General features: G+C 38.0%; 1 protein-coding gene across 1 annotated transcript in view; it reads right to left on the reverse strand.

Moving 5' to 3' along the window:
* Positions 1–25851, reverse strand: part of C5H1orf87 (chromosome 5 C1orf87 homolog) — a 77681-nt gene that overhangs the window by 43691 nt on the left and 8139 nt on the right. The window contains 6 exon segments of the mRNA XM_036026189.1: positions 1172–1175; positions 2742–2826; positions 2828–2851; positions 4611–4874; positions 5461–5589; positions 17321–17555. Of these exon segments, the coding sequence (XP_035882082.1) occupies positions 1172–1175; positions 2742–2826; positions 2828–2851; positions 4611–4874; positions 5461–5589; positions 17321–17555 (741 nt within the window).

Here is a 25851-nt window from a genome sequence, read left to right on the forward strand (position 1 = left end):
AACTTTTATAATTTCTTGTTCTTTTCCTTACGAAGTCTCCCTCATGTTGCAGTATCATTGTTATTTTCCTAGTCATTGTTTCATGCCTGACTTCCTCAGTAGATTGTTCCATAGGTGTGGGTTGAGTTTGTTTTGTGCCTTACTATTTCTGGGAAATGCTATACAGTACCTGCAATTTGATCATTTTTAGATATATTTAACTTTCTTAAAGGTCATATTGCATTTTCTTTTTGCTCTGTAACTCTTCCTTGAGCTTTGGCACCAAACTATCAGAATTACTTAATAATAGCTAATATTTTCCAAAAGTTTGGTACCAGAAAGGAGAAATGGTTATACCGTGGTTTTTTTGTGGACCATAAGATGCACTTAGGTTTAAGAGGAGGAAAATAGGAAAAAAAATGTTGAAGCAAAAAAATGTGATAAAATATTTAATAACATAAATAACATCATATTTCACCAATGTAAATGCAAACAGAACTCAACAGCAGCATTAACAGCCATTATTCCTCCCAAATTTGGGGGGGGGGGACATGTGTCTTATAGTCCGAAAAATACAGTGTGTCTTTGTTTTGGTCACCCAGCTCTGTACCGTCTCTCCCTCCTTGTTCAGGGAGTTCCCCAGCTCAGGAGTCTGCCTCTCACTCTAGCGGAGGAAGGTGCCAGCTGTTTTCTTTATCAGCCTCTCTTTGCTGCCTGGGACATGTGCCTCAGGCCTTGTCAGTCAGACGTATCTGTCTGTCGCAGATTTGAATCAGAAGTTTTTCTACTTTTCTTTCCTTGCAATGCCAATTTCTGGGGGTGGGAATTCATGAGGCCCTGACCCCCATCTCCATACACCAATTACTGAATGGGCAGGTGTCGTATGGAACCCATTTGCCGCAGCTGGTGGGGGTTCTTAGAAAACCTGCTGGAGGAGTTGATTTCATCTCGTCTAACTTAAGTGATGAGGGTTGGTGCCACTCCTGCTCCACTAGTGATGCTAGAGGCTTTTTAAACATCACAGAGCTGCCTCATTAAAAGCTCTACCTGACAGGACATGAGAGAGGACATTTTCCTGAGCAGCACATTAATTAACAAAGAGCCTGGATTCATTACAGGCCATTAGTCCTGCACTTCTACATACACATTGTCTGGTTTCTGTAAAGCAGCACCTTCTCTGATGAGTTCAAACTGATCTCTTTATGCACCTTTTTTATAGGGTAGATATCCAGATGTCCCTGCACGTGAAGTGATGCAAGCTCTTTGGATAATTGGAGGTGCCAATTACATTCAACAAATATTTATTGAGCATGTCCCCTGTGCCAGGAACTATGCTAGAACTGTGCTAGACACTGAGTTGGGCAGGACAGACACAATTCCTAACCTCAAATGTCAAATAAGTAATTACAAGTAAAACGTCTGTTATGATAGGTAAAATCTGTGGAACCATATAACAAGGAGATGTGACCCAGTCTAGGGCTCTGGAGAGGCTTCCTGTCCAGGACTCTGAAGACCCATATCTGCCAATGAGTGGCCGTGTTTTCTGGTACATAGCCTCTTACTTCTCAGGGTCCAAATTTCACAATCTGTATTATAGGAAGTGTGGTTGCTGATTATTACAAATTTACAGGGATTTATGGCTCTCAGTAGGACAGTTACTCCCAGAGTGATATTTGTCTTGCATGGCAGCATCACTTTCTTTAGATTTTGAGCCCTTGAAGGAGTAACTGGAACTTGCCTACCTCTGAATCCATTATGCCCAGCAAGTATGCCTAGCAAGCCACTGGTATTCAGTGAGCATCTGTTGAATTAAGTATCAGAGTCAGAAAGGGCATGCTATAGGAGCCACTTGGCCCAGGGACATTTGTATAGAACACCCTACCTCTTTCTTCAAGTAAAGAGGTAACTTCCTGTCACATGGCTCTTAGTCAAGATGTCATATTCTTTGTAACCAAAAAGAGTATCTTCTGGAGGGACAGTTGAAAAATAGTAACAGACACTTACATAGCACTTACTATGTACCAGGGACTTCTTAAGACCTTTGCATTGATTAACTCAGTCACTGGTGCAAATCTCTGGAGTTAGGTGAAGTCTATTATCATTCCCATTTTACAGTTAGGGGATGGAAGCACAGAGAGGGTAAGTGACTAGCCCAAGGTTACAGAGCCACTTAGTGGCAGAGACAGGGATTGAGCCCAGGCTTCTGGCAAAGGGGTTATGCTCCTAACCACTGCATTTTGTCTTTTTTCTTGGGCAATGCAGAAGCCTTTGGGCTTCACTGTGTCTCATCTGTGGTGATATTTCTCACATCCTATTTTTATTTTTAATCATTTCTTTCCCTTGAGTTTATGTGAAGGGATTATTGATTTCTATACCTCAAACTTTTCTGTGCTGGTACCAGCAGCCCAGGAATTCACTGACTGAACATATTTCTGGAATCACACTCCAGATGAGTTCTGCACTAGTATACAATCATTTCTTATTTCATAATGAGGTTTGTCATTTTTACATGGCATCCTCATATAAAAAAGACACATGCTTGATGTTAATAAGCACATTCAATTGTTGCAAATAATTTGCTATGCTGACCTATGCACAACACAGAGAGAGAAAACTATAAGCGTAAACCAAGTGTATTGATGAACAGTAAGTTTCTGCATGAGGTCAGCTTTTAGAGCAAATGGCCTTCAAGGGCTCTGCCAGTGCTGGAAGCCTAGGAATAATATGCCTACAAAAGGGGAGGAAGTATTTTTTGCTGTGACAGTTTTCACCCTCAGCTTTCCTCAGGGTACTGTCCACAACTCTCTTGCTTTGTGGTGAGTCATCTGAAGCTGCAACTTTTAAAAAAACAGAGTAGCTCTTCATAGTTCACCTGAAAATCAAATATAAAACAGAACATCCTCATCTAATTTACATGGAAGGAAAAAAGGCCTGCCGAAATAAAGTGTGTTTGAAATCTTTTACCATTAAAAGTATTTAAAGCAGCTTTAAAAATATAATAATTGTTAGTATTTTTCACTAAGTATTTCTACTATTGTCCTTGCTGGACAAATGGTAAAACGGTACTTCCTTCCTGGTTGTCTTGTGTTTGGGTAGGACCACGTGCCCAGTTCTGGCCACATGAGATATAAGCAGATGGAACATGCGCCACTTCTGGGTTGATGATTAAACTGCTGACATGAGACCTTCCAGAGCATTCTTTATTCCCTTCTCCCCTATGTCCAAAAATGTTCCAGAGTGTCTGCTTCAGCATCCTGGGTTTTGGAGTGAAAATGACGACAATGCTGAGAAGAGCCTGCGGCTAACTCATTATGGAAATGTAATGTCAATGAAAAATAAGCTTTGTTGTTTAAGCAACTGAGATTTTGGGGCTATTTGTTACTACATCATAACCTAGTCTCTAGCCTCTCTTTTTATCTCTCACATTTTTTATGTATTTATTATATCTAATATATGCTTATATTTAGACATAGTCAACAGATATATTCAGATTATTGAGGACAAGGCCTTAGTTACTAAGCTGAGTAAAAAAATCTCAAAGCTTTTTAATTCTTTTTTTTACATAGGACAGTACTGAAGAAATGTCCATTTTCATTGCTGAGCTGGATGACATCCTAGGGACTGTGGTGGGTAGTCAGCTTCAGGGCAGTGGAGTGGGTAGCAGTGGGGGAAAGAAGCTAGATAGAGTCCCTGATATAAACTATGTTTCAGACCAGAAAATTTGATTGAACTAAAGAGTCATAGAGGTTGTACTAGTAAGTTGTCACTGTATTGCTAAGGACTTCTCATAAATATACAACTAATTTTATTTTTACAGGTTAAAGATGGGCAGGGGAGAGAACTTACATTTATTTGTGTACCTACTAACTGCTAAGAATGAAACCAGGTAATTTGCATATATTGTATTACTAAATCCTCAGACTATCCTCACGAGGTTGGTTTTGGCCTGGTTTTCTATCAACACAGGCTCACTAATGATTTTCTATTGCTATTACTTCTTCCTGTTTTAGGGCATTTTCCTCTAGCTTCCTGAAGTTGGTTATACTTGGACCATATTTTGTATTCACTCACAAGTGTGAGCTTGGGAAGTACAAGCAGAGAAAAAACCCTGCCTTTGTACTGGGGAAGCTTTATCTCAGCCCTGGGCCTACCACTAATTCTCTGGGTGGCCTGAGCAGGTCCCTTCATTCCTCTGGGTCTCAGTGCCCTCACCAGTAAATTGATAGTGGGGAGTTATATTTCAAAGATACCTTACACTCGAACTCTCCAGGAAGTGTCATACATTTTAGTTAAGTTCTCCATTCTTACCTTGGAGATTACAGACTTCTCAGCTTGTAAATGGACTTAAGTGCACCAATTATCTTGAATCTGTAGCTATCCTAGTAGTTTTAGGAGTAGACAATGAAAGTTGGGGCAGGAGAGCCCTTTTAAAGAGAAATTAAATAGGACTAAAAGACCTAAATCTATTTTCTATTCTAGTCTATATTAACTAGAGATTTCCACATATAAATATAAATAAGCTTTGTATCTTAGGGAACAATAATAAAGGTTATTTTTCAAGAAAGAAACTAGCCTTTTAATTCTGTTACTCTGGTACATATAAGTAAAATAAAATCGTGAGATGGCTATACCATTTCAGGGGAGTCCCCCCTAGAAAACCTCTGGCAGACAATCCTGACTGTTGGTAACTGTAGAGGGGCTTCATGCCTCAAGAAGAGGCGACTCAGCTGAGATTGAAGGAGCAATCCTGAGGAGATAGGATCCAGGACTTTCAGCTCTTTTTGAAGCTTGTCTAGTAAGTACACACTCAAAGAGTACCGCTCGAGTTCTAGTCTGGTCAGGGAGAGAAGAAAAGTGTCTTCGTTTGTTGTTCCACTTTGCCTGTGGCCAATATCGTAACACAACAACAACAACAACAACAACAACAACAACAACAAAATTAACACAGCTCTGAAATAAGATAGCTGAAGGCCAATGTAAGGAAGCAGAAGCCTAGCAGGATTGGTATCAGAGCATCCACTCTCAGGTCTAGCCTGGAATGGGATGCGTTAGCAATACCTGAGGGTAAGTGTTCAGTCTAGGTGTACTTGTTAGCTCATAATGCCTCAGGACCTTCTCCTTCAGAAGAGAAGAAGCAAATCATTTCAGTACACACTCTGTTAGAAGGCTCCTCATGGTATATATCTGTCTTTTACAAAATAACTTTTGATTATATGAGAATTCAGAATAACATATTTTAGAGACCTATTAGATTTGGGAGGAGAAGTGGGAGGAAGATGAGAAGTTCAATTGAGACATTTGAGGTTTTCCTGTGAATGACCCAGGAAAGCTTCCTGGAAAGCCAATTAGACATATGGAGTGTGGTGTCCACCAGTCTATCCTCAGATTGTCTTATTATCTGCTCCACCTCAAAATATATCGTCAACAAATAATACCCCTTCATCCACAATAGAAAACAACTCATGCTCTCAGTATACACACCTCAGGTTAGTCAGAGCCTCCCTTTGCCATCTGTTCCAAGGACCAGTCTCTAAGTTTCCTCCTGGGGAGGCCATGGATATAGGACAGAGACTAGTCTCCAGTTGGTACAGAGCTGCAATGGACATTTGCCTGATTGGGAGTTTTAAAGAAACAAAGACAAATGGTAATAAGTCTCAGAAGGGAAGAGGGGAAGAGAAAGAGAAAAGAAGAGACAGTATGAGTGAGCCAACCAATTCCTTAAAATATATTCCCAGTTCCAGATGACTTTATCCCATGTAGTCGTTGGGCCATTGAGTCCCAAAGAAGAAAGTTTGCTTCAATGTCATCTTCAGCATTATGTAATTAACAAATATTTGACTTCTGGCAAGATGGAGGAATAGGTAGACGCACCGTATCTCCTCGTACAACTAAGATTAGAAAACCAATAATTTACAACAATAATTTACTATCAGAATAACACCCAGATCCAGCAGAGGATTTATCTGAATGGAAGTCGGGCAGCCAAGAAGTTGAAGTAGACGCGTTCATCCGTACTGGTAGGAGAAGACAAGCCGGCGGGCTCGGGGCTGGCTCGGTCGGCAGCGTGCGGAGGTTGGGGGAAGGTTTGGCGCGAAATCGGCGCAAAAGCCATCGGGCGCGTAAGAAGGCAGCGGTGATCCCTGAGTACGCAAGCTGCGGCTGGCAGACCCAGAGGGGCAGCGATTGTGGACCAGGGCAGAACTTGCAGCCTGGAAGCCCAGACAAGGGTCTGAGTCCAGGGGAACCGAACTACCGCCATTGTTTTCTCCTGCCCCGCTCCTGCTCCCGCCCCGCCCCCACATAAACGTCACAATCTAGCGACCGGGGTGCCCAGCCTCGGTGAGCACCTAAGGCTCCGCCCCCCACCGTAACCATAGCAACCAGACCGGAAAAAAAAAACAACAACAAAAGGAGAGACAGGGGAAAAAAAAAAACATGTTTTCAACAGAGCAGATCAGTCCCCCAGGACTCATCCTTTTGAGTGACCAAGAATTAGCCAATCTATCAGATGCACAGTTCAAAACACTGGTGATCAGAAAGCTCACGGAACTGGTGGATTTTGGACGAAATTTAGATGAAAGAATGCAGATTACCATAAAACAGATGCAGGAAGACACGTGGAGGAGAGCCAATAGTGAAAGGAAGGAATATGAGTCTCAAAACAATACAGTGGACCAGAAGGAAGATAGAATCAACCAAGCAGGAAAGCATGATGAAATAAGAATTCAAAAAATTGAGGAAAAGATTAAGAGCATCCAAGACACCTTTAAACGTTCCAATATCCGAATTATAGGGGTACCAGAATTGGAAGGGGAAAAGCAACAGATTGAGCATGTATTTGAACAAATAATAAAGGAGAACTTCCCCAATCTGGCAAAGGGAATAGTCTTCCAAGAAATCCAAGAAGCTCAGAGAGCCCCAAAGAAGTTGGACCCAAGAAGAAACACACCAAGGCACATCATAATTACATTAGCCAAGGTAAAAATGAAGGAGAGAATCCTAGAAGCAGCAAGAGGTAAGGGGACAGTCACCTACAAAGGAGTTCCCATCAGACTGTCAGCTGATTTCTCCAAAGAGACCTTACAGGCAAGAAGGGGCTGGAAAGAAATATTCCAAGTCATGAAAGACAAGGACCTACATCCCAGATTGCTCTATCCAGCAAAGCTCTCATTTAGAATGGAAGGGCAGATAAAGTGCTTCTCAGATAAGGTCAAGTTAAAGGAGTTCATCGTCACCAAGCCCTTATTTTATGAAATGCTAAAGGGACTTATCTAAGAAAAGAAGATAAAGAAAAGACACGTATAGTAAAAGGACAGCAAACTCACAAATATCAACAACCACACCTAAAGCAAAACCAAAAGAAACGAAGTAAACAATTAGAACAGGAACAGAACCACAGAAATGGAGGGCACATGGAGGGTTAGCAGCAGGGGGGTGGGAGGAGGAGAGAGAGGGAAAAGGTATAGAGAATAAGTAGCATAGAATGTAGGTTGAAAATAGATAGGGGGAGGGCAAGAATAGTACGGGAAATGTAGAAACTAAAGAACTCATAAGTATGACACATGGACATGTACTAAAGGGGGAAATGTGGGTGGGAGGGGGGTACAGGGTGGAGGGGAGAGAAGGGGGGAAATGGGACAACTGTAATAGCATAATCAATAAAATATATTAAAAAAACAAATATTTGATAAATATATTAACAATAAGATATGTTTCATTTGTATAAGAAAGAAGGTATCTGTACAGAGAGAAAAATTAGGTCAAATGTAAAGTGTTTATCAGCAAAGTAGGGTTCTTGTTAGAAAGAAGGGTATCCTCAGGTTCTTTTAATTAGCAAATTTAGGAAGAGCAGCAAAGGCAATTGAGAGCCTTGTTAAGAATGGACTAGCAGGGATTAAACAGCCCAGATAATTACATCCCAAGAGTGATGTTTTTGAAGGTTACAATAGAACAAATAATGGAACAGGGGTCAGTGATAAAAATCCCCTTCCCTCCTGCCCTGGAATATGGTGTATTAACCATGTTTTTATTTTCTGTATTTTATGACGGTTTGACATCCTAGAGGGCCTGGCTGGCTGGAGAGACTGTCCCTCCCAGGCCTAACTAATTTCTAGAGATAGTGAACAGCTGCCTGCTAACACACCCTTCATATGCAAACCAGCCAGGCCTGAGTCCATATCCCTAACCACTTCCTTTAGCTAACTAACCCTCACACACAAAACCAATATTTCCCCTGCCTGAAATCAACCCAAGTCCAGACACCAGACAACTAGGGACCTATACCCAAAGTCTACTGGGCTCACTTAAATTAGCCAGTCCTAATCTGTTTACCCTCCCTTGCCTTTCTCATGGAAACCCCAATAAAGACTGTGGCCTGTATTTTCCCCTTATCTTCTCCACCCTCCTGACTGACCTTGTTGCTTCCCTAGGTGGCCCTACATGGTGTGGTATGACCCCCTTTCCTGGAAAACGTAAATAATAAACTCTTCTGTCAAAGGTAGTTGTCTCTATATCTGTCACCTTGCCATACCTGATTAAAATAAAATCCCAGGTACAAATCAAGGTACATGGTAATTTTTAATACCAGGTCATTGAAAGGAACCATTATCAGAAGGATTCACTGAAAATTGAGTGTCTATACACAATCGAAAGTCCTGTTGAATAACCTATCATTATGGATAGCTACTTACAGATGCTTTATAGTCATGAAGCATTTCAAAGAAAAATCAAGATCTCTTTAGAATGGGCAGAGTGAGCAGGAGTGGCAGAGAGTTCTAGAATAGGCATAAAAGTAACAAAACATTTACGGGGCACATAGTCTGTATAGACACCATATAGGTGCTTTGTTTATGTCATTCAATTTATAGTATCCTATAAAATAGATACTATAGCACCCTTTTATATTTTGAAAGCTGAGAGTTGCAGAAATTAGGTCACTTTCTTTATTTAAGAAATAATTATAGTTTGCCTAGTCTGGCCCAGGCACTGTCACACAGAGAAGGTCACAGTGAAGGTCACAGTGTAGGTCACAGACGTACAGTGAATGAAACAGACCTGGCCCCCACTCTCAAAGAGCCTGCAGATAGTGAGAGGCACAGCAAGCAAATGTGATGCCACAACCTGCAGCGAAAGTTACAGGTAGATCAGTCCAGGGAGTCACTTCGCCTGGATGTGGTGGTCCAGGTCTGGAAGCAATGACATTTAAGTCTAGGCTTGAAAGGTGAGTTATGTATGGATTTGAATAGGCTGAGTGGTGAGGGAGGAGGAGGAGGGCAGAAGAAAGAAGAGTACAGGAGAAGGACACTAAATATTGAAAATCTCATAGGTGTACAGAGGCGCATAACAGAGAGAGATGGATGCTTTCAGAGCCTAGCTTAAGTCAAAGTTGTCCAGAGTTTGCTTCCTTGTAAATTGTGCATATGAGTTTGGAACCCTGCATTTCACCACTACCCTAGGGTGAGAGAGATTCCACATTCAGTCCACAGAGCACTTTCATTCTGTAAAATATTTGGTTAGGTATTTCAGACACCTTGTTCAGAACAATGCGTTTTTTTTTTTTTGAAAAGTACTTGTAACATAAAATATTTCCATTTTTGCCATGTATATTTTTTTTGCCTTTGAGACTTTGATACGCTTTTATAATATTCTAAAGAAGTGTTTATCAGTACTTCATCATTCCAATGGGATCAAGGTATAGCCCCTCTCTTTTAAACACCAAAATGTATTGAGTATTTTTATTTTCATCACTATAGGTTCGAGTGAACACAGCAGGTATAATTCTGCCCCCAAAATCTTTTGGCCTAGACATCACTGACTAAATTTTATGGTCTCCTCCATGAAAGGGGAGAATATTTATCCCTGGACTGGTATGAAGAATGTGTTACAATGTATTTTAAATATTTTGTAAATTCTAAAACTATACTGTATATTCATTTGTTATTTTGTGTATCTCCCTCCAATAGGTTGTATACTCTGTGTGGGCCAGGACTGTCTGTGTCTCACTGATTCCCAGACTGAAGAACAGCACCAAATTTGAACAAATGGAGAAACTGTCAGAATGTTGATGATGTTTTTCTTGTTCAGGCTAAGTGCATGTGGGATTTCATATTTGTCCCTTCACTGATATGAATCATCTTGGCTCTCATTTTTCAAAAGAAAAGAGTGTCCCCAAAGTGTCAATGAAAATAAAATGGGCAATTCTCATCAAGAATCACCATATTTCATGCTGCCAGAGTATCTGTAAAATCTTTGATGCTATAGGTTTCTCTTATTTGCTTTACTTTGAATCACAAAATACTACTTGGGGATAATACATAGCCTGAAATGACTCCTGAGGAATGCTGGTCTTATGTTATTGGCCTAAAAGAATTGGGACAAATGGAGCACAGAAATTTAACACAGATTTAGTAACTCTTCTTGGGGTATTGGAATTTGCAAGTGTTGGAAATGTAAACAAGTTTTTTATTTTTAAGATTGCTTTTAAATAAAACCATTTCAAAATAGTTAATATTGTAGTGGGTTGACCAAAAAGCTCATTTAGTTTTTTCCAAAAAATAAAATACACATTTTTCATTTTCACCAATAACTTTATTGATTTGGATATTTTGAGTATGTCAGATATCTCCCACTATTGGTGTCTAGTGGGTAGAGGTCAAGGATGCTGCTAAACATCTTCCAAAGCATAAGACAGCCCCACAGCAAAGAATTATTTGGCCAAAATGTCAATAGTACAAGAAAGTTTGCAAACCATTCTTCACATATTTGATTAGTCACAGCACCTTCTCCATATACTGAACAAATCTTTTTTGTGTTTCAGTTGTGTTTTTACCTTTCTTGAAACAATAAAGCATAATATGCCAAAAATGTGTTTTAAGATGTTTTCTTACATCTTAAACATTAAAATGGCTGCACAAAATACACCAATTTTCATTTTTTGAATGCACACTGATATGACAGCTGTTACAATACAATCTAATGAAATTGTTTTGAATGAAGTTAAAGACAGCTAAGTGCTACTAGAGCCAGCGTATGAAAAAAACTAAATGAACTTTTTGGCCAACCCAACAGAAGTTATGAAAATTTGCAGACAGCATCAAATGGACATTTGACAAAAGTCCTGTTCCTTCTACAGTGAATATTATTCCATTGTATGCATACACATTTTTTTTATCCATTCAACTGTTGATGGACATTTGGGTTGCTTCCCTATTTTAGTTACTGTCTAATGCTGCTGTGAACATGGGTGTAGAAAAATATCTCCTTGAAACCCTTCTTTCAGTTCTTTTGTTTGTATATCAAGAAGTGGAATAGTGGTATCTATTTTTAATTTTTGAGAAACCACCATGCTGTTTTCCACAATGGTTGTAACCATTTTGCATTCCTAACGAGATTTTCTTCACATCCTCACTAACATTTGTTATTTTCTATTTTTCTTGTTTTCTTTTTTGATAGTAACTCTATTTTAATGTGCATGAGGTGGTATCTCATTATTGTTTTAATTTATATTTTCCTGATGGTTAGTTATGTTGACTATCTTTTCATGTGCTTTTTGGCCATTTCTTTACCTTCTTTGGGGAAGTGTCTATTTAAGTCCTTTACTCATTTTTAAATCTGGTTGTTTGTTTTCTTGTTGAGCTTTAGGAGTTCTCCATATATTCTGGATATTATTCTCTTGTCAAATATGTGATTTCCTTCCACTCTGGGCTCTTTAGTTTTACTCTGTTGGTAGTGTCCTTTGATAAATAACATTTAAAAATTTTTATGAAATTCAGTTTATCAATTTTCTATTTTGGTTCCTGTGCCTTTGGAGTCATGTCTCAGAAATCATTGCCAGACCCAATATAAATATTTCGCCCTATTTTTTTCTTCAGAGAGTTTTATAGTTTAAAATCTTACATTTAAGTCATAGATCCATTTTGAGTTAATTTTTGTATATGGTGTTAGGTAAGGATGTAACTATATACTTTTGCACATGGACATTCAAATTTCCCAGTACCATTTGCTGAAAAGACCATCTTCTCCTATTTGAATCTTACTGGTACCCTTGTAAAAATAATTTGGCCATTTATGTGAGGGTTTAATTTTTTTCCATTCTGTTGTATTGGTCTGTATGTCTATCTTTATGCCAGTATCATGCTGTTTTGATTATTGTACCTTTCTAGTTAGTTTTGAAATCAAAAAGTGTAAGTTCTCCAGCTTTGTTGTTGAAAGTCCATATGAATTTTAGGATAGATTTTTATATTTCTGCAAAAAAAAATCATTGGGGTTTTGATAGAGATTGATGATGTTAACTTTTTCTGCACAAGAACAAGCACGTCTTTCCATTGTTCAAATTTACTCTTGTGTCCTTTAAGAGTGTTTTATATTTTACTGTCATAAAGGTTTAGACATTTCCTGTTAAGTTTATGTCTAAGCATTTGATTTATTTAGTTATTCATTTACCATATTTTGCTGTGTATACTACACTTGATCTTAGCCAAACCTCTGAGAAGTGATATATTTTGCTGTGTATAATGTGCATTTTTTTGCTCAAATTTCTGAAGGAAAAATAAGAATGCACATTATACATGGGTATAATGATTATGTATCATAGGTATAATAATCCCATCTACAATGTGCACAAAAGCAAGGTTGGGCATTATGCACAGCAAAATACAGTACTTGCTATTATAAATGGTATCTTATATTTTATCTTCTAACTAGTTTTTGTTTATATATATGAAGTCCTTGATTTGTGTGTATTAATGTTATAACTCTGTTTTGTCAAATTATCTTACTGTTTTAGTAGTTTATTAGCTACATTGAGATTTTATGTGTATAGTCTTATCATTTGAAAACAGTTTTTCCTCTTTTCTAATTACGCTTGTAATTGCTTTCTATTGTTTAATTACATTGTCTAATAGCTCCAACATGATATTAAGAATCAATGGAAATAAAATATACATTGACTTCTTCCAAACCCTAATGTGAAAGCCTCTAGCATTTCTCCACTAAATAAGGTTTGGTGTTGGGTTACTACATAGAGAGAGAATTTTGGAAACAAAAATGAACAAGACAATATCTTATTCTTGGGGATTTACAGACTCATTGAAGGAGATAGACAAAGAAACAACCTAGTCAAATAGTATGATGACGTCTACTCTATGATTATGCATAGGTTGATTCAGAAGTGCATTAGGAAAGGCACTTACCCCACCCAGTCTTGGTGATCAGATGCTGATGCTTCTTGTTAGAGCCTATATCTAAGTTGAGACCCCAGGGTAATTAGGGTTAAGTAAACATGGAGGGAAGAGAATTTCAAATAAAAAGAATAGCACAGGGGAAAAGATAGGAGGTAATAGAGAACAGAACTCTGTTTGGGAAACAAGTTCAGTTTAGTGAAAGGTAGGGATGACAAGGAAGTAGAGAGTAGACAAGGTTGCATTAAAATGGTAAGTCAAAGAATTTGAATTTATACTACAGCAATGAGAATTAAATGGTGGTTTTAAATGTTTTAAAGTAGGGGTTACACTTGATCTGTGGTTTTAAAGTTTCTCCTAAAAGAGGTAGCCTATATGTGTCTGACCCATTAGTGTTGTGCTTTGCCATGTAGGTTGCTTTGGTCAATGGGAGTTTAATGAACATGATGCAAGCAAAGACTTAAAATGAACTTGTGGTTGAGTTTGTCATCTTGAAATGTTTCCATTACCCTGAGAAGACCTTGCCTTAAAGAGCCTACTGATTCACACCAATAAAGAAAACACAGAGCAGACCTGAATCAAATTTGCAGTTTGCAGCCGAGCTTAGGAAAGTGCAACTGAAATAAGTAAATGTTGTGTTAACTTACATCTGCAGATGTGAGTATAACTTATAATGTTATTATAAACCACTGAGTATTTGGGTAATTTGTTACAGAGATGTATTATAATAGCTGACCCATACAGAGAAAGAAACATAGAAAAGGAAAGCCAATGTGGGGATAATTAAAATCTTTCTGCTCAGGTATAATAGTGGTCTGACTAGGATGATGCAGAGGAAACTTAAATAAGAGGGCATAAAGGAGGTAGAAATCGAAGGCCTCAGACATTGGTTGGGTATCAGAGTTAGGGAGAGACAGGAGGAAAGCATGCCCAGGTTTCTTACTGGTGCAACTTGTGAGAGCTGTGAGACTCAGATCACAAGATGAAGAGCGGGCTCAAAGGTTTGCTTTGATCATGTTGAATCTGAGCTGCCAATGCACAGCCAACTGGAAATGTCCTTGACATCTGTTTATTCATCTGTTAAATGAGAATAACATCCTGTGCCTCAACCTACCTCACAGGGCTATTGTGTAGAACAAGCAAGATAAAACACACAAAAGGAGTTTGAAAAAAAACCCACCACCAATCAACTGTGATAAGTATTAAAATTAAAGCACTAGCACTTTAATTTTCATGCTGCCAGATACAAAAAGCACACTCTAATTTTATTTTTGAAACTATGCTACTGAGTTTGTTGCTAGTCACGTGTTCTTTTTTATTTTCTGAGAGAAGGCAGAGCTGATGATTCTGAGGAACAATGTATACAACATATATATGTTTTTCAAAGACACATATGAAGCAGAATTTGTAGACAAAAAGATCCTAGGGCTGGTAGTTAGAAGAGCCAAGCTCCCCATTTGTGAGACCTTGAACAAATCACCAAGCTCTCTGGGCCTTTCACTCTTCATTTGTGAAATGAAGTTCTATACTTGTTCATTTCTAAGATAGCTTACTGTTCTCACATTCATAAAATGATGGATTCGCTTAACATTTTCTGTTGTACTTAGCGCCTATTAATGATACCCTTCGAACTGGATCTGTAATTTAGAAAAGAGTTTCACACTTGCCCATCTTCACCCATGTTAGTTAGCTCTCTATCTTTATCAGCAACTTCTCTTTTGGAGCAAATTCAGCCAGTCTAGACTGTCTGTTACATACCATGCAGGAAAGCTTATTTTCATCTGTGTGTGAGGGATGAGGATCTGGAAGGAGTTCTGATTGTTTTTTTTTTCCCACCGAGGCCTGATTTCATTTACCACTTGTCAAGGTGGTAATGAGGGTCTCTGTACCAGGCAACTGTGGCAGCCATCTGGCAGGCCAGTACCACACAGTCGGCAGACAGAACCAATTAGACCCACACCTCCCACGAGGCCTTGCTGTGTTTGGTGGTTGAGTGTTAGCCTTGCTGAGCCTCTCGTAAGAAACCTTGTGGAGTTTTTTTTTTTTTGTGGGGGAGGGGGCGGGGGGCACTTCCTTTCCCTCTGTCACTATAGAGCTAGCAAAGAGTACAGATTATGAAGGTCCATGAATAGCTTATCCAATGAACATGCTGTCTGTTATAATGGCTGATGCAGAATCTATAGCAGGAATGGGCAGCCCATTGTGGAGGGGGCATATCAAGAAACAAACTTCTATTTATAAGAGAAAAACTAGGAGTGTCTTAAATTCCCAGTAATAAGGGGCCGATTAACTGAGCCAAGTTATACTCCTGTAAAGGGATGACTACGCTTTGCCCCTAGAACCTGAGCTTCACCTATGGCTCTGCCACTTCTCAGTCTTATGATATGGTCGAGGCACTTGAACTCTCTGTTTCTTCATTTTGTCATCCATGAACTGAAGATAATAAGTGTTCCTACCTCACTGGGTGCTTGAGAGTAGTAAGTTAGTTAATATAAGTAAAGAGCTTAGAGTGTCTCCTGACACATAGTAAATGCTATCTAAGTGTTATTTCTGAGTATGACTCTGATAGAGCCATTAAAGAGAATGCTTAGGATGAATTGCTTGAAGCTGGGGCACAATTTTTGCTGTGGAGTGAATTAAATAGGATAACAAGAGTATGTATATCATGATCCTCATTCTATACCTATATACGGGGGAATGAAGAGAAATATATTGCTGTTTTTCTTTAGTTGAATTTTATTTTCTACTTAATTATATTTTCCTTCCACTTTCCAAAATTTCTACATGAGCATGTAATATTTTGTAATTAGAAAGATCAATAAAAGTTTAAAGAAGAGAAAAGGAGAAAATCTGGGTAAACATCTTATTTACACTTTAACTTTTTCCAGACTCAGTTTTATTATCTATATCATAGCAATAGAAATAACCTTGCAGGTTAAGTCCAAGGAGCAAATGATACAATTTACCTGACAGCGATCAGGCAACAGTGAAGTATTTTATAACTATAATATTCTTACCAAGGTCATCCTTGGGGAGCAACAACAACAAATATATTAATGCCAGAGTCAGATAGAAACTCAGAGGTCTTTAGAAGTTCATAGGAGATTTTTATGCGTCTGCAGATGCATTGTTCCACTCCAACCAAGTTCTAAATTCAAAGACTCATAATGAGAAAACCAAACAGTTAACACATTAACTGGGGATTAGGAAGCCTGAGTTCTGGCATAGGCTGTGCCACTGACATTTTGGGCAAGTCCCTTTTATTTCTGGGCCCCAGTGTTCAAGTAGGCCTTTCAGAGTATGGTCTGAGGGCCACTGGTGGCTTGTTAACCACTCCAAGTTGCAATTTTTTTTCAGAATTCTTATGAACAAATGTCATAAATCATAGGCTCTTATTTTCTCATGTAACTAAAAGTAGCTTGTATCTGAGTGATTTAGTAGGGGGCTATTAAAATTATAAACTAAAAATAGTTATGTTAGAGTACACTGAGATTCTAATTCAGTATTCTATTAAAATATCTGGCTGTCACGTAATGCTTGGCAGTGCTGCAAAACTCCTACGCTGCTTACCCATTTGATTGCCATTTCAGCAATTTTTGGAAATGGTACTTTGTTATCAATGAATTGCTAGTTTTGTCTTGATTTGGATCCAGTTTTCAATTGCTGCTATTCTTGTTTTTTAATTACAAATCACTAATCATGTAGATTCATCATTATTAAGTTAGTTTGTTGTGGATGATTATTTAGTTGATTCTTAACAGAGTGCAGTGATACAGATTTCTATCCAGATAGTTCTGGGCTGATAATTTTTTGATATCTACATATGGTTTGAAAGCAAACGATATCTCCCTGTAGTGTTAAAGAAGACAGACACTCTCCCCACCAACCTACTCCAAATTTGTATGTACAGTGATAATTACTCGTGTGTGACCGTCATTGAGTGAGCCACAGATCAACTCAACTGGTGACCAACAAAGGTGCAATATACTCACAACCTCAAAATTTACTTCAGAATGAAAAATTTCATTCTAATTGTATTTTATGCAAAGTACATTAATTACCATTAGTACACATGTATGTTAGTGTGGTTCTATGCTTCTGTCTTAACTCTGAATTTCCTGACTAGCCAATTACCAAGAAAAGTTGGGGTATTTGTCACTCACTCTGCCATCCAGAAATCTGCTACTGAGTGCTCCCATTAGGAGTTTCTGGTTGTTCTCTGGTTTCTGGTACTTTTCTGGGTGCTTGCTCTCTTCCCCATCATCTGGGTCATGATTGATTTGATGATCAGTGAGCCTACTGGGACCTGGGGGGTCTCTGCTCATCTGCTTTGTATTACCAGTCACAGATTTCTGGAGCACTCTTCGAGTTTCTGGCTTCAAGTTCTCATTCTCCTTGCTGTGAAGAAATGATTTTTCACTCTGTTACTTACAGGGCAGATTTGCATGCAGTAGGCTGGCATAAGAAATGGAAGGTGTTTTTTGGTGTGAACAGTGGAAATCAAGCATAGTGGAATGAAGAAGTAAATGTTGGTTATTTGTTTGTGGATCATTTACCAGGGAGAGGCCATGTTATTTCCTTAGGCTTTATTTTCCCCTATCCTCTTCCTCATACTCATAAAGATAATCTATCCATCTGCTCCCAAACTCCTACTGTAAGTAATGGCAGTGTCAAAAGTGAACCCTATAGATTATCACGTATCTTGCTTACAAGTCTCAAAGGCATTTTTAGTGTTTGTAACTAGAAAAGGAAGGAACTCAGGGCAGTTTGCCAGCTCCAGTTCTGCTCTCTATCTCTTCTCAACTCCTTACCTTGAGGCTTCGTTTCCTCTAATTAGTCCTCCATTTAAGTGTAATGCTACATAAAGAAAAGAAAAAAGCCTATAGATTCAAAGAAATGCAAATAATAAACAAAATTTAAAAATCACCCAAACTTGTTTAATTACTAAAGAATTACAAGTTAAAACAATTACAAGGCACAATTTTAAATATAGAAAACCTGCTATGAAAATAAAAATGCTAGTGGAATCATAAATAAATATAATTAATACAGTGGGTGACCCACCAGAATGTATTAGTAGTCAGAAAGTTGACATTTTTTAACCATGTCCTCGTGGACATGGACAACAGTGTGGCAATTATGATGGGTGGAAGGTATAAAAAAAACAAAACTTAATACTTAGTAATATGTATATATGTTGAATATTTTATTATGTATTCATATAATGGGCTATATAGATCCATTAAAATAGTAATAATTTTAATGATACAAAAATGTCCAATTATATAAATAAGTGAAAAATACAATTATCTTAACTATGTACGAAGCATGTATGTGAGTATAGGTGTTTATATGTAAGAGTATATAGTATATGTGGGGGTTGGAAAAGAGCAGGGACTAGAAGTAAATAGTAATTATCTCTGGGTTGTAAAACTTAGTGTATCCCATTCTATTCTATTCTATTCTATTCTATTCTATCACATTATACTTTATAAAACTATTCTAACTTTTCTAATGAGAAAATATTTTATAATCAGGAAAAATAAATTTCAAAATAGTTATAGCTTACATCTTAATGGGATTCTATAAATTCTAGATGTTATTATTGGTATAGTAGAAAGGATCTATTTTAAAGCATGTCATTCTTTGTGAGCATAAAACAATTGCCCCAATATTTGTTGATTTGATTAAAAACAAATCATAAGCAATGATTTAAACATATGTATACTTTTTACAGTAATCCTATTGGTTGTGGCAGCATGAGAAGGAAAGAAGGCCTAAGCAAGAACTCTGAGGAACATCTACATTTACAGAGGGAAGAGGAGCCCTAAAAGGGGATTTAGAAGAAATTCTCAGTAAGGTAGTGGGGAGCCAGGAGTATGGGTTCTAGCAGAAGGCATACTCAACAGTGTCCAGTACTCCAGAGAAAGGTAAGATCTGAAAAGTGCCCATTGAATCAAGCCACAAGGACATCATCAGGAATCTTGATAAAGGAGCTTCAGTGAGATAATGGAGGTGATGCTAGACTGAAGTGGGTTGGAAAAGAGCAGGGACAAGAAACTGAAGACAAGAAGTGTAAAGACCTCTACAAAGAAGTTTGGTTGCGAGAGGGGAGAGAAATGGGGTGGTAACTGAGGAGCAATGTGGGTTTCAGATGGGGCTTTGTTAGTATCTTGTTGAAAGATAGTAGGGACTTTAATACATTTAAGTCCCAATGGTGAAGAGCCACCAGAACCAGAGAAAAGGAGAGAACTTTATTGATAAAATAAGATGAACCCTGACAAAGTGAAATGGGCAGTCACTGAGGGAACAGAGGTAGAAATGAAACCTCAGGTAGTGAGTTAGGTGAGAATGTAGGCAAATTTATTCGTACATTTGATGACAGGACATTGATTAAATTCAGACAGCTTGAATTTTCTTTTTGTCATATCCTATATGGTTACCTGTTGTCTCTCAAGAGGGAAATACTGGGGTAGGAAGTCTGATTAAGGGTAGATGGCTTGAAATAGCTGCTATGAAAGGTCAAAGACAGCTGATCATAAAAAGCAGAAAAGTTGGCTGTGTGGAAGTGTCAGTGAAGGCGGGAGATGGCGATGTTGTGGAGTCAGTCTGAGAGGGTGAATGTGCCCCTCTAGTATTGCCTAGTAGTCCTTGTGGGGATGCGAAGAAGACAGGCAGTGGGGTGCGTTCAGGCCTGGGGCTTTGCCAGGCAGGTGCAGTTGAATAACAACAGAGCAAGATGGGAATAGAGAATAAAAACATGCATATTTAGCAAATAGTTCTTGCAGTAACAGGAGGTGTATGACATATGGTCCCTGACATCAAGAAAAAATTTCGTATGGTTATCCCAAATAACACAAATAACAAAGTTAACAACTGGTATAACTTGCTTCCAGGAGTTAGATAGCTTCTAGATAGTGGTTATCTTTTGGAGAGTTGCAGAACCCAGGAGACAATACCAGGAGGGCTTCTGGGATATTGGCTTTTTGATCTGGATGATTTTTGCATGGCAGTAACATGTTTGTGAAAATTCAGTGAGAGTACACTTATGGCATGCTTATATATATGTGCATATAAATATATTTCTATAAAATATTTAAAGAAATTGATATATAATTTCTATAAATGATATGAAACATACCTAATTAGCACAGAGATAAATATCAAGTGACTGTTACAAAGAATTAGTGCTATTTGAAATTCATAAGAGAAATTACTGAAATAAGTCAGGTGGAGAAAGACAAATACCATGAAATTTCACTTGTATGTGAGTCTAAAAAAACTAAACAAATAGATAAAACAAAACAACAACAAACTCATAGATACAAAGAATGGACTGGTCGTTATGAGAGGGGAAGGGGCACAGGGGACTGACTATATGGTGATGGATGGTAACTAGACTTACCATGGTGAAGACTATGTAGTGCACACAGATGTTGAATTATAATGTTGTATAATGGAAATATACATAGTCTTATACACCAATTTTGCCACAAAAAAACTTAATGGGAAATAGCTATGGTTTGCAGTTGTAGCAAAAATAATGGCGCTACTGAGCATTTAACCACATGATAGTCAAACTATAGTCAGCTACATACACTAGTTTATTTAACCTTCAGATCAACCCTATAGCTAGGTGTTCATATTATTCTCATTTTAGCATGAAGGAATTAAGGGTCAGAGAGTTTGTTTGATTTGTCTGGCTTTTCAGTAGTGGAGCCAGAATTTAAACCTGTCTACCTGGTTGCACCTGAGCTCCTACTGCCTGAAGAAGAGTTGGGAGAAGATCCATGGAGGTTTGGGATTATGTGAGGAGCAGAAAGTAGAGGAGGAGGCAACCAGGGCAGGTAATGCAGGATTTATAGACAAAACTGGGCAGAAGGGCAGAGAGTTAGCCCTTCCCAAGGGAGGCCAAGGGAAATAAATCATCTTCACTCTATCACCTGGAAAATCTTTCTGTGGGCAGTGTCAGGACAGAATTGCCTGAGAAATGTGAAATGTATCTGCTTGTCTGTTAAAACAACCATAGTAGATATAAAACAAAAAATAACCTGTTAAATCTGTTAAGAATAAAGCCTGTATTTTTTTAAAAAAACATACATAGCAATTTAAAATTATCATGAAAATGACTCCACAGCTAAGAAACAGCATGTATCTGACATTAGCACAAACGTTTTGTCAACACATGCTGGTCGTTCTGCTGCTCACAAACTCACAGCTCTCCTGTGCTTGTGTGCTCTCTACCTGCAATACTGAAAATAGAAATCTGCAATTTCAATACACTAAAAACATGCCATCAATACTCTCTTGGAAGCAAGACAGAACTGGCTTCCTCCTATATACTTCTATCCTCAGCTGCTGCTCTCAGGGACATGCTGAGGAGTTTAGGGTCACCTGGGAACTAGAGCCATTATGGAGGATTATTGTATTGCTGCATGATAAGTAAATGTAGAGAAAACTACTCAATTGTTCCTTCTCTCATTCTGAAAACCAGCCCTTTAGTGCCACTCTCTGCTACAGCTTAGAGTCTCAGGATTGGAAAGAAACATTGCAAGGGCATCTAGAGGCATCCCCTTCCCAAAGCAGTGCAGAGATTCCCCCATTGGGCCCACTTCCCATGTAGCTCCAGCTCACTAGATCTCATGTTTGATTTGGATTTTACCCCTGCTGAGAACATCATATCTCAAACGGAGGACCCAAGGGGCTCAGCAAAAAGGTCACCAGATGCCATCTTAAAGGCTTGTCAGTCTTGGCAGCCACTCAATGCTACCGATTTCCAACTGTGCGCTATCTAACAAGCCCCAAACCCTCTAGAGTAGACAGCCCAGAGTGTGCCAAGGCCATGAATTGGGATCTAATTTCAGTAAACGAAAGCATGTTCTTATCTGAAAGTAATAACAGATAATCAACACAACCTGACTTTTCATTTTTTAAAAAAGACAACAACAAAATAAAAAATGAAATGGGACTTGGGAGGGAGTGCAACTGAAGAGCTCTCCACACTCCATGGGGAAGCGCTAACGGGAAGCCTGTGCTAATGTGGCAAACGTTATTGTGATGAAGTGTGAGGGGTTTTCTTCTTTTTTTAATTCCATGAAGCCTCATCATGCATTATTATCACAGAAATTTATTCTGCAAGCAGAACTTTAAGTACTTTAGCTCCCAAGCCTATGCTCCAATCCTCTATTTCTTCATCTTTGTAATCACACAAGCCAACATTTCTGAATGTTTATGTGTCAACTCTAACCTATGAATTCACATAAATTCTTTCATGTTATATTCAATAATCCTGAAAAATAGGTATTATCATCACCATTGCCCAGGTGAGAAAACAGGTGATCAGAGAGGTTAATTGCCCAAGGTCACCTTGCTGGTTAGTGAGGAGCTAGGACTCACACCCAGTCTCCAAAGCACATCCTCCTTCCTCTACATTAGTCCTCAATTTTACACCCATAATATACAAACTCCCTGTTTTAAACAACAGGATTTTGCTTCTCTTTTAAAATGTTAATAAAAAATAACATATGTAAAGGCATTTAGGTCACCTTCCTACCTACACTGAAAGTCCCTCTATAGAACACCTACTGCTTGCCATTCAGCTTTGGTTTGAAACTTTCCCAGGGAAAGGAATTCAATACATTCTCAGTTAGTTCAAACATATTCCATGTCTTTCTTTCTAACACTGAGTCAAATTCTGCCCTCAATGAAAAAAAAAAGTGTTTTAAGTGGCATTTGCACTATACTATTTCACAGAATAAAAATTATTTCTCAAATTAAGGTCATTTTGGCTGCAAAATTAACAACTAATTCAATCAGCAATTATTCTTTAGTATCATGTACTTTTAACTGCCAGAAAATGATACTGAACAACCCCACTCTTCTGCAACCTTCTTTTTTCACTTACATGCAGTTCTGTACCACTGGAGATGTTTCCACCATGACTGTTTTCTTCTTTCTGACTTGTCTTTGAGCTATGCATTACTACCTTCTTAGTCAAGGTTGTAGTGGGTATCCAACCCACTCATTGTCTTTAGACTGTATTGTCTTAAAATGTATAAAAATAGGTGACAACTGAAAAAATAAAGTATGTAAAAAGAGATATGGGACTATAGAGGAGTTTCAAACCAAACTTGCTTAAGGAGAATGAAAACGACTTCATGAAGGAATTAAGATATAAAATTGCAGTTGAAAAAGAAAAGAGATGCAGAAACATTTCAGGTGGGGTGAATGGCTTGTTCTTGGAGAAAATGATAGTGATTCTTAACCACTGAACCCCAGACTACCTGAGGTGGGTCACAATCATGCAGCGTGCCGGATAATAAAACAGATGCTTGGATCATTCTGAAATTATGAAACTGGAATTAAACAGGACAGGAAGATCTGTATTCTTAGCAAACATCTCAAATGATTCCTATAGACACTAAAATTTCAGGAATAATAGTGTAGAGAATGAAAAGAGGTTTTTTTCCTATAATGTGTAAAATTTACCCATAATTTCAGGCAGATAATACTGATTTTGAATCCTAGCCTTAAATATAACTTGTGTGACTTTTGGCAAATTCCTTCTCATCTCTGATTTTCAGTCTTTTATCTGTGAGATTGAAAAAATAAAACCTATGTTCATTCAGCCCTTGACAAGTGGTAATTTTACATTAGTCATAAACTGAGGTGCCAGCAGCTCCTTTATGAAAACCTCCCCATCACCCAGGCACAGAAAGAATGCTTTTTCCTTTGGACCCCCAAAACTTTCTTCATTGATAGACAAAACTAAAGTTCAAAAGATCAAAGCTTTATAGTACATAGGAATTGAGGAGTATCTATTTAACAGTGAATAGGAAAAAAGATATTTAATACTACTTCTAGAAGCTACTCCCTTTCAGAAAACAAAGCAGAGTAGTTAACATTAAAAATCTGATGTAATGAAGCACAATTCTTCAAAATCCTTAACTTTACAGGGGAAAAAAAAAGCATCATCACAATGTCCTCAGGTGGATTATACCCCAGAGCTTTGCAGACTATGCTGCTTTTAAATCTTTGAGCCAACCTTTATCAGCTTGAAATTTAATGTCCTTTGCACTTGCATTCACTCGTTTTGCTTTTGCGAGACTAAGCAAAATACTTTTGCAACTGCCTGGCCTCTTCACCAATTATCTCAGTGCTTTAAGGCACAGTTTCTGAGCCAGGTCTTCTCTCCATACTGTGAAAGGATGCAGCACAAACAGTTCTCTCTCCGTGCCACGCTCTGAATACACATGATCTATGGGAATGGGGAGCAATAATTACTGCTACGTTATTTTCTTTAATTAGGTTGAACTAAATCAGGAGTATGCAAAGACATCATGGATTTAAAAAGTATACTATAGGAAAGGAGGAGAGGGATAAATAGATGGAGCACAGGATTTTTAGGGCAGTGAAACTCTTCTGTACGATATCATAATGATGAATATATGTCATTATGCATTTTTCCAAAACCATAGAGTATTCAACAAGAGTAAAGCTTAAGGAAATTGATAGACTTTGGGTGATTATATTGCATCAATGTAGGTTCATCAATTTTAATAAATGTACCATTCTGGTGAGGGACATTGATAATGGGAGAGGCTACACATGTGTAGGGAGAAGCATGTATGTGATATATCTGTAGCTTACCCTTAATTTTGCTGTAAATGTAAAACTGCTCTAAAAAATATAGCCCTAAAAAACTATACTGTACAGATATAAATCTGTTTTTTTTCTAAAAATTATAAGTTGTTAAACTGAATGTGGCAAAGTATATTGTCCCTTTATAGAAATGATCCACATATATACACAGGAACTTTTGTTTTGCTTTTAAATCAAACTAGAATTATATAGTTTTATAATAATTTAAAAAAATTCCAGTTAATAATATAATGACATTGCTTCATACATTAATACTTACATCTTTTCAAGAACATTTAAATGTCTAAATAGTATTTCATTGTGTATATATTATGCAAAAGTTTATTTAACTAGTCATATACTGTTCCCCGGTTTTTACCAATTTAAATATTTTTGCTCTGCTGGACTTGTTCCTTTGCTGTTATTTTCTTGTCTCCTTTTGGACCCCAGAAAGCTGACCCATGTGTAACTGGTCAGCTAATTAGATCCCAGGTCTTCTGATTCTGGCGGGTTTGGGCCAATGGGTAGCCTGGACAGGAGAAGGTTTTCTCCCTGCAAGATTCCCTTGAGATATTTGTGACTCTTTCCCAAAAATGACTACTTTTCTCAAGGTGGCCTGAGCTATGGCATACTCCCTTCTTGGTAATATTTCTCTTCTCAATTCTGCAGACCTAGGGTTGGTAACAACCTTGCAGCTAGCTGCTAGCCCATGATTCCTGCACTATAACTCACCATTCCCTTTTTTTTTTTAAATCCTCACCCAAGGATATGTTTATTGATTTTAGAGAGAAGACAAGGGGGTGAAGAGAAAGTGACAGAGACAGTAGGAGTGGGGAAGAAAGAAACAACTGTTAATTCACAGTCTCAATATTTAGGATTAATGGGCACCTATTTTTTATAACATTGATTTGTCATTCATTCATATAATGCTATATTCCCTTACTTACAATTTTACGCCCAGGTCTTGTACTAGAGGCATATGTCCAGAATAGCATCTCATGCCTTTTATACTCCTCACAGTACCTAGAATGATAATAACAATTGTAGAAGACCT

The sequence above is a fragment of the Phyllostomus discolor genome, chromosome 5 (assembly GCF_004126475.2).
Source record: "Phyllostomus discolor isolate MPI-MPIP mPhyDis1 chromosome 5, mPhyDis1.pri.v3, whole genome shotgun sequence".
Classification (NCBI taxonomy): domain Eukaryota; kingdom Metazoa; phylum Chordata; class Mammalia; order Chiroptera; family Phyllostomidae; genus Phyllostomus; species Phyllostomus discolor.